At 32.5% G+C, this 10,909-nt stretch overlaps 1 protein-coding gene across 1 annotated transcript; it reads right to left on the bottom strand.

Moving 5' to 3' along the window:
• Positions 1-8,869: 8,869 nt before the first annotated feature.
• On the bottom strand, positions 8,870-9,451 carry LOC128176983 (uncharacterized). The gene has a single exon (XM_052843490.1). The coding sequence runs from the start codon at positions 9,449-9,451 to the stop codon at positions 8,870-8,872; it is 582 nt and encodes a 193-aa protein (XP_052699450.1).
• Between the last annotated feature and the right edge of the window lie 1,458 nt (positions 9,452-10,909).

Consider the following 10,909-nt stretch of genomic DNA (forward strand, 5'->3'; position numbering starts at 1 on the left):
TGTATATAAGTTGTTCTGCATAAGTAGTTTTGGGTTAGGCCGGATTAGTTTGTTTATTTTTGATTTCCTGTTTTTAGATACTGTCACCCGGGATTTTCTTTGCTTATCTGGTGACAACTGAAATAATGACCAAGGCTTCTTTAATAAAGTTTACGTCGTTTATTCTTGAGTGTCCAGCAAAAAGTCATAAGTTATTATAAGACATATAAAAACATAAGTAGTAAAACAATGAGTCTTTGCACTGAAAACAATATGCAACAAAATCTTAAAGTTAAGATATTTACTGACCACATCAATTAGAACCTATGATTCACATGTGCACATAATATCAAATGACAATAGATGTTTCAATACACTAAACAATAACTACAAAAATGGGGGAAATTAACTTAAATGGAGAACTCGCTTGACCATGATGAGGTACACTATTTATGAAGAACAAAGCTAGGGTGTTTTGACAAACATTTGATAAGTACCAATCAACATGAACAAATAAGCAATCTAGATCCTTAATAATGAGAATAATTATCTGTTGGAGCCTTGTAATAATCATGGAATGGGACTAAGGAAATAGAAAACCTATCTATGCAAATAACACCTAGAAGTATACAAGTTTCAGTAGTCAAAGACATAAGTGCACATGTACCTGACTATAAAAACAAACAAAACTACAACGATTGCTACAAAAATGCTAAAACATAGTATTAATAGACATATGAACACTTACACATTGTTCTGGGAGCAATCGGTCAATGCAAATAATTGAAAAACACATATCTCGAGGAAAATATCCTGTCAGCGTACAACTTTCCATTTGTGTGGAAACATAAACACATTATATAAACTCTAAACCGGTCACGTGACAATATCCGGAATGTGAAATAGCAATTTTACAAATGTTGAGTAAATTAGCTTTCTGAAACTCAAAAAGACACAAGAGTTGTAATTGAATAATAATCAATATCCTATCCTTGAATTATCATTTAAAATGATTAGTTAGTTAATTTAAGACTTATCACGCCATGCGCGTTTTTCCGGAAATAAAATTAACAAAGAAAATAAATTAAGATATTAACTTACTAATTTTAAAATTAACAGAATAAAATAGATTTACCGAATCACAAGTAATTTTGTTAATGATAGTTAAAATGAATCGTTGAATGCATTTTAACAAAGACCTTATTAACATTTTGTGACAAATTAAGCAACCTGAATAAACAATGTATATTCATGCTTTCTTTGAAAATATTGTACAAAGTGCATGGAACAAAAGAAACACAAATAAATCAAAATATAAAATTGTAAGTTGCATATTTATAAATGGTATACATAAAAACAAAAAAATAGTTTCCTACCTGAAATAATGACCAATGCTTCTTTAATAAAGTTTACGTCGTTTATTCTTGAGTGTCCAGCAAAAAGTGACGCGCTGGGCACTGGATACAAAAATCAGCCTGGTCGAGGTAGGGTTCAACAAGGGGTAATTATCAAAACAAAAACATATACAGATACATATACCCAAATTACCTATCGGGGGCCTCTCACAGAAAAGATACCTAAAAGAGCAGGTCTAACAAAGAAACTTAATCCGATGACCTGACACTAATTGAGTCAAGAGGACATCAAAAGAATTTGTTAATCGCATTGCGTGGCTTCGCGTAAAGGCTATTTGTTGATAAATAAAATGGAATTTAACGTGCAATCAAAATGTGTGAATATGTACCTAACTTCTTAACTTTTTGGCTTTAAGCTAAAATACGTATTAATCATTATTCTGCGATAAAGAAAGGATTAACTTAGGAATTTTCTTGACGATGTTAGATTGAAATTGCTAATTTTAAGATAGAATAAATAATTTATTTTTATATCAAATTTATTATAAAATATAGAAGAGAGTCGATTAGACCTGATGATAATACTATGAATTATTGTAGGCCGGCACATATATAGGGACAGTGTCTTATGTATAATGGAGAATGACTGTTTGAGGTTAAACTTGTACAGGCTCGGTTAGATTGAGTGTGTGGACATCCCTGCCCTTTCTAATATCCGTGTGTTATAATCTATGATACAGAGTGTGCGGTCATCCCTGCTCGTATTGTTGGTGGTTGTTGTCATCCCTGTTGGTGTTCTGGCCTTTCTAGCGCAAGTGCTTGCGTTAGGTTGAGCTATTGGCGCAAATGTGCGGTCATCCCTACTTGTGTTAACGTTGGTACCTGTTGACTTGCGTAGGTGTGCGGATATCCGTGTATGCGTAACGTCGAGTCCCTATATCTGTGCAGAGGTGGTGATTAAAGTCTGCACCTGTAAATATTGGCAGCAATCAGGGCTATCCGATTCTATCTCGGGTACGGGCCCGCGGGGATCACAGGCAGTGACCCCCTTGCACGTTACAAACTGAATGTCTGACAACCAAACAAAACACCGTCACACTAACAGACTTATCTTGCAGGTACACATAATACACACAGCAACTCGCGTGTAAATTCGGAATTTTAGATTTATCACGATTGTTCTAACGTTACACTTAATGTCTGTTAACTTTAACTTTAAACTCTGAATCGCCGCCATTATATGCGCAATAAAGTTGTGTAAGTACAGGCACGTAGCATCGTATTTTTACTTGTTAACTTAAAGGATAGGTTTGGACTTCAACTGCGTTGTTTAACCCATAAACAAAGTGGTCAGCTCTTGTAATTAAAAGCTGGAAAACAAATAAACAAAAACAAACACGTTTTTGAATGACTTCTGGTCTCAAGTTTGGCTTGGACCAAAATTTTGGCCTTACCTCAAATTGGGCCTGTACAAAAAATTTTCGCCTTTATTTTATATCATATTTTATTTACATATTTGATGCATTTATTGAATTTTACTGATTTAAGTGCGATACACATGAACCATCACACTAGATGGCTTTTAGTGTCTTACAGTGATAGTTCTATTGAAACATATTTTGGACTACAGGTACATGTATGAGTAATTGATTGTAATAGACTTTGACGTCTACTTTTAAATTCCAAAGTATAATTTTAGAATGTAATACTGCCATTGTATTAGCATGGCATAGTTTTTTTTTCAATGTACATTGTGTTTAAATCTGACTGCTCTCAGTATCGGCCAATACCAATGTCAAATACTTGTTTGAGAAAAGAATAATTGCAGAGACCAATTTGTGATTATTCCAATCAACAGCAAAGGTCACCAAACGTTTTGCGTTGTTCAATAATCAATGTTCAATATGCATGAAACTCTACCCTTATCAAAAGGTAATGATCAATGGCATCGCTGGATCAAGTTCTTGGAGAATGCAATGTTGCAGTCATTCACAAATTACATTATATTAGACCGAGTGTTGTTTACCAGACCGATGCATTTTGCATAAAATAAACTTTATTACTAATCAGATCTATTAACGAACCGTCAAGTACATGTACACTGCAATGCTGAACCCCCCCCCCCCCCCTTCTAAACTTTCTGTATGCAATATGAAACACGTTGGTGATGACGTCACTCTTTTTCTAATTGAATTTTTCACGTTCACAACATATACATGTACATACGTGAGATATCTCGTGCATTAGTTGATACAATCATTTTGAAAAACTTTTGACTAATTGATACTGTACAGTCCTCGTGTTGTAAAAGTAAATTTTGCGAGAGAGAGAGAGAGAGAGAGAGAGAGAGAGAGAGAGAGAGAGAGAGAGAGAGAGAGAGAGAGAGAGAGAGGGTAGGGCATTGTTTACACATGTATATGGTATACAAACCATATTCACGTGATAGGACCCTGTTCTACATATATACTTGAAAGAGGATAAAAACCTCATTGTAGTTCTAAACAAAATAGAAAAAAAACCACAACAAAGAAACATATATACTACAGTACTTCAGCTTATCACATATTTTTGCGATAGCTTTTATACCCCTTATACAGGTATCTACAATTTTTCATTACCATTTATTTTACGATCAAAAGCCTTTCTATTATGACAGTTTTTAATTCATGAATATTTGGATTTGCGTTACTTTTATATTTACAAGAAAAAATGTATTGCTTCACAATAAGAACAACCAAGTTATTTTAAAACATCTATAAATTTCTCTATTTGTATATTTTCTAAAAAGAACTGATTATTTATCAAATGTTTTTAACAAACAATCTGTCTCAAAATCTATTCTTCAACACCAGTCCATAATTCTTTTACTACAATACAATCATAAAATAAATGTTAAATACTCTCTTCATCTCTTTTACAGAAAGTGCACTCAGGAGACTTTGCTTTTTTGTTTTAAAAAGATATATATTTGTCGTAAAAATTCTTTGAAGAACTTGGAACTGTAATCAATGTAATTTTGATTCTTGTGTAGATTAAAATGGAGTTCAAAAATTTTGTTCCATGTTTCTTGTGCATAGTTATGAGCCTTTTATCTCCATTTTGATTAAGATGTACATGTTTCTCTCTTTTTATTTAATATTAAGTTGTACATAAGTTTGCAACCTTTACAATTACTAGCAAACAGTAGGATATGATAAGAATAACATCATATTCTCTTATGATTTGTAAGTTTGGTATGTACAAATCTTTGTGCAATCTGGTCCTTACAGCAGTTATTATGCTTTGTTTTTCACTTATCAACAAATATGTCTTAATCGATGTTATACTTTATTGACACTCAGTTAAGAGATCACTTTTTTCGAGATAGGTAACAAATTTAAACAATAGAATGCTTTCTTTGCGGGTTATGTATTTTTTCTGCAATGATCGCTACCTTCATTACTCGCATGAATCATCAAAGAAAGCATTTTATTGTTTATATTAACATCTTTCTTAACTTATAATAAATTGATTATGAAAAGTAAGTAAAATTCACTAAATTACTGTATAAGTATAAGTACGTAATCTAAAAGAAACAGCCATATCGTCTTCTGTGAGACTTTAAGTCTGAAATCATGATTATTTCGTGTAGTCCGTGATTTTTCTTTTGTCGCTGTAGGTTTCGACCAATCGATAAACAGGGCGTGTCAAATTTTAGCCCTGTCAGTTTCTTGTCAGTTTCAGCCGCATAGATTTCGACCAATCGATAGACAATGCGTGTAGATTTCAGTCTGGCTGTTTCTATAGAGCTATGAATTAACTTAGAGTTTACGTAAGAAATAGAAGGAATAATACTTGGTAGATGTAAATATATTCAAATGGAGTCAATGCTAAAGTTCTTTAGTGTCATTGTTTCTTTGCAATTTGCTCAAATTGTTATATACCGAAGTTTGCAAGTACATTCTTAATGTCAATTTGATTACAACAGATATCGATTTTGCATAATCATTTATAAAGTATTCTGCTTTTTGTGTACAATTCTAAATTCGAAGTTTAGGGATTGGTTATGTTTATATGGTTTTAAAATCAAACTTTGTATATTTAAAAAAAAAACATTCTTTTTAAGCCTGTTGTAACAATAAAGAACTGATTGTGAAAAAAACCCAAATGGGATGGAGCATGCAATTGATCGCAGATCTAAGGGATGAGGAATTCATACTTATTAAGTCACTTATTAAATATACCTAAAATAGGCCTCGACCCCCCTTCCCATAAATATCCATCCCCCACCCCAACCCTCCCCCTCCCCCGGATAAAATTTTCTGAATTCACGCATGTGCTGAGATGATCATGTGCCTATTTCAGATCAATGGTTAATAATTAATTTCTCATTGTGATAGAGACCATGATGAATAATTTTCTCTTCCATAGTACATGTAAATTTCCTGGTATCAGTTCCTGCTTACAATTTTTACGAGATTTTTTTATTATTGAGATTGATATGGTTTCTATTCAGTCATGGTTGAACAATGTACTTTGGTAAAAGAAATACATATCCCTGTATCCACCATATGGAAAAAGAATAGACCAAAACAAGTAAACATAGAATATGTAATAAAATTTAGTCAATATTCTACGGGGTCATATTTCTACAACCCCACGGAGAAATATAACCCTAAGGCCATAATTTCTACGATGTAATCTAAGTTTTCTACAACTGAGTGGGTCATTTTTCTACGTAGAAAAATGACCCTAGCTCAATATTCTACGGGGGTCACTTTCGTCGTTACACCGGCGATGCGACGACTTTTTTTTTAAAAGCCACAAACAAAAACATAAAAATTTTAATATCTCGGGACCGAAAGTGACGATAAAAAAAATCGACAATTTTTTTTATAAATTTTGTCTAGATTAAGTTTTGAGAGTTTCTTGAAAACCGGCTGAAGCGTTTTTGAGAAAACCTGACAGGAAAAAAAACCAATAATAGATGGACGCGCGTTGCGAGCAACGGAAGGTCTTCCGTTTGAGTGCATCATAAAGTAGACAATAGGGAAAGTTGTTCTTTTCTATCATTTCCAAACACGTCATCACATTCCACTTTACCCTCTGTAAGAGTTTTAATAGACATATAATTATTTCTAATTTTGATAAAATGGAAATAAGTAAAAACTATAATTTCAAATATAAAATCATAAATCTTAAACACAATTTAGGAAGAAAAAAATATTCGGCACTCGTGAACTGAACCCGGGTACGTAGCCTGGACACAAGACAACCACTCAGTCTCTAACGACTGAGCAACGCGGACTCTCGCTCCAAGACTTTGAAGCCGGATATCTCAAGAATGCATGGATCGATTATCAAACAAATTTAATATTTGGAAGTCTTGGGGCGTCTCTATCGAATAAAAGCATAAAAAAAATCATGTAAATTTATTTTGAAAAATCAAGATTTTTCAATTCCTTCCGGTGACGACCGGAAGTGACGGTGGACGTTCTGATATGCAAGGGGCACTGCGGCCGTTAACTTTCTTTCATCTCTGAAAATCTAAAAGTTTTCTCTCAAATACTTTTGGAGAAAAATAAGGCACAAGCAAAAACAAAATCTTTGATATCTCGATCGATAGTGACGATCAAAAAAATCATGTGTAATTTTCTTAAAAATTTAGTCGAGAATAAGATCTGAAAGTTTCATGAAAATCGGCTGAAGCGTTTTTGAGAAAACGTGACAGAAACAAAAATTAATAATAATAATAGAGGAAAGGAAACAAAGCAGTAACTATCAGGTCTTCTGTTGGAAACGGGAGACATTAATAATAGAGAAAAAGAAACAATGAAATAACAATAAGGTCTTCCGTTGAAACGAAAGCCCTCTAGACTCCATGAAGCTGATTTTATCATACATATTGTTACCCACTTGAGCGGTGTGGCCCATGGGCCTCTTGTTGTAAAGTTTTGATCGTTTATGTGATAATTCACGAAAGAAATCTAAGTGTAAATGAAGTGAATTGCTTAATAGTTTACATTCCTTTATTTAACCTCTACGCATTGAAATCGGTATCTCATTGTGGTTTATTTTCCTTGAACTGGAATTGCAACAACAATTTGTCAGTTCCAACACTGGTACTGACTACGGTGATCTATAAGTCTATTTACGAACAAGCTTGGACTTGCTCTGCACCAGGTGCCCCATTGTTACCAGAGGGAATTCAATGTTCGATGTACAACTTGTACTAATGATTTTACTTGTGATGAATTTTAATCAAGAGTCAATTGTGTTCAAACGCCTTAACTAAAAGGTGTTTTATTAGCTTTATGTGGACTTTAATTACATGTAAACACAGGCAAATGTCTGTGCTAAATGTGATTGTGGTAATATATTTGACACAATAAAATGTATTATTAATATGGTTTTTGGGGTTTTTTTTCCATGCTTTATTTCTATTATTACCATGAATTCAATACAAAAGTTCTATATATAAAGACAAACACACCAAAAAGACAGAACACAAACTTTCACTCTCACACTCATTCTAAATGTACATTTACCACAGTTACTAAGGGGTTACTACAGTATATGATGCATGTCAAAATTACATGTTGATAAAGATATATATGTGTAATGTCCATTATAGCAAGTAAGCATATGGAGATGATTAAAAATAATAAAACATGAATGTTTGCAATAAGATTCTCAATAGTTTTCCACCTAGTAATAAATTCATCACATCTCATTTTAATTGCAAACAACTTTTTCTCTACCAAATAATATGCCAATATTGATTTCAATAATTCGCTAATATGCAGATCAGAACTTTTCCTTGATTTGTAAAAAATATATTGTTTTGTTAATAATATCAAAATATTAACAATATCATTTTTTTCTCTTGTATAGCCAAATATTACTTCACTTAATGAGAAGTTTATATCAAAATGACAATAATATGACAAAAAAAATGCTCTAATTGCACCCAAAATTGTTTACTCTTATGACAATAAAAAAAAACAAATGTTCAGTTGACTCAGGTTCTTTTGTACAAAGATTGCATTTGTTATTGCATGTAATTTTGCAATTAAATACGTATTTGTTTGTTCCTAGAATTCTATGGAATATAATATATTCCAACCATAATAGTTTACTGTCTTTTGTACAATTAAAAAGTGCATTATACTTTGATTTCCAACTTAATGTATCATCTAATTCAAGTAAAGTTTCCCATTTATGTTCATGTTTAGCACAAAAATGGATATCTTGAATAAACACATTATACACTTCTTTGTTATTTTTTTGTAAAATATTTATAGATGCTGGTAGGAGAGGAAATTGCTTATTAATAATATGTTAATTAATTTGTATATGATAACATATAGCAAACTATTTGTCAATCAATTAATTCAATTTATTAACCTATACCAATAAAATGGACATGGGATAAGATATAACATTTATATACCAACATTTACATTAGTCAGAGTTATTAGTTAGAATTGCTCTATAACAAATATGACAAAAGTGTAAATCTATACGAAGAACAAGAAGAATAATCAGCGCCGTAATCAGTTGTGTCCCTGTATCTTAAACACTTTAACGATGTTTGTGTTACTTTGTCCCACATGAAGATTGTTTTCATAGTCCAAACACAAAGCACGGGGCTCATTTACCTCTTGTTCAGATGTAAGTATTGGATATGTTTTCGATTTAATTGTTCTGGTATAATCATGTTTCACAAAATGAACTGTTTCACTATGCCGATCACACACCAAAAAATGATTTTCATCATAAGTACATATTCCATATGGCTGTAATTCACGACTTTCGTCTTGAATTTCGTAGGAAAGCCTGTATTCTCCTGATTTCTTCACCACAACCACGGAATTGTAGCACCAGTCTGATATACATATATCACCTCTTTTGTTTTCTGTGATATAGTGTGGTAGATCAAACATGTCATAATCATGGTTATCCAACACCAAGATCTGTTTCTTTCTCCCTGTCATGGTGTACCTGTTAACTTTAGCATACTCTTGATAAGTCATCCCCACCAGTATGTCCCCGTTAATGTGGGAGGAGTGTATGCTTTCTGGTGTCCACTTTCCTGTGTCAATGCGCTTGGTAATTGTATTATCTTCTGAAACCATATTTATCTTTTTATCTCCACCTATATAGATTAGATCTCCGTCCTTTGTGACTGTATGGATACCGTTCGCTTCAAAATCCTTATTGGTTGATCTTACCCAAAGTTGACGCCCAAGTTGATCTGTTCGGACAAGAATACCTTTATCATCACTGGCCCATACTTTGCCTGTTCTGTCGGATGATATATGGTATACTTTTCGTAAACCTGGAACTCTGTACTCTCTAAGAAAGGTGGCAGAGAAAATTGGATTTCTTGCCATCTGAAGTAAGAAAAAAAATAAATTACTTAATACATTGTATTTCCAGTTTTAAAATTTTTATTTCCTTACTATATTTTATAGAAATAATTAGTTCCTATATACCCTTCTCAAAACTAAGGTATTGGCATATTATTTCACCTTAGAGCATGTTGAAAATGTAAATTATCTAACAAAGTATATATCAAAATTCTAGCAAAGATTTTTTTAAAGATTATTCACAACTGAAAAATTAATATACATGAGGCCTATGAAAGAATTTGTGTGTTTAGGAAAACACTTATGAAAAAATTAGGTTAAGTAGGTAGGGATTTTTTTTAAATTTTATCGTATTTTTTACTGCATGAATCCTAAAATTGTTTGTTTGTGTCATATCAAAAACGGATTTTTTAAATAGAAATAAAATAAAATTCACAATCGAATAAAAACAGACGTCTAAAAATGGTAGCATTGGTGCATTTTTGTAGGTTAGGTCGGGTTACCCTAAACACACAACTTTTGTTTTAGGCCTAACAACAACAAAGGAACATGTATTAATCCTTCCAACTGTGTCATAAAATCATCACGCCAAATACAATAATTTAATGTTGCTTGTAAATTCATATTTAAGGATGCCAAAAAATATTCAATTAAACATTTCTTATTTACAGAGTTTAGTAAGGGACTTTATATTGTTTTGGGAGGTTTTCAAGAGGAAAGTGAACATTATCATAACTCAGTAGTTCTAAAGGACATTAACTTTAGCTTCCTAATTTTCAGTGCAGACCCATCTTCCAAAGTCAAGGCTTTCTGATTCGCACCGCTTGCAGAAAAAGAACCCTTGACTTGGGAAGATGGTTTAGACCAAATTACCCACAAATGTCACTTTTTTATTTACTGGCACTTGTGCCATTTCTCACGTGAATGTTCTTTTGTCGCCACTATTCTTCTTCTAACCGCCTTATTTTGGGAAAACACACACACATCCACACACACACACATCCACACCAACACAAACACACACATTAATTATTTTTACTGTAAACATCTTTTATCATGATTATAAATAAATTGATTTAAATACATTCCACTGCTATAAATGATGAGTGTTATATTTCCTTGGTTAAATTATGAATGGAGATCATCTTTACTAGTTGTGGGCCGATTTGTAGCTCGATGACAATAAAAAAATTCTTTTAAAACCAAACAAAACGCCAAATAAAC

Source organism: Crassostrea angulata, chromosome 3, assembly GCF_025612915.1.
Source record: "Crassostrea angulata isolate pt1a10 chromosome 3, ASM2561291v2, whole genome shotgun sequence".
Taxonomy (NCBI): Eukaryota; Metazoa; Mollusca; class Bivalvia; order Ostreida; family Ostreidae; genus Magallana; species Magallana angulata.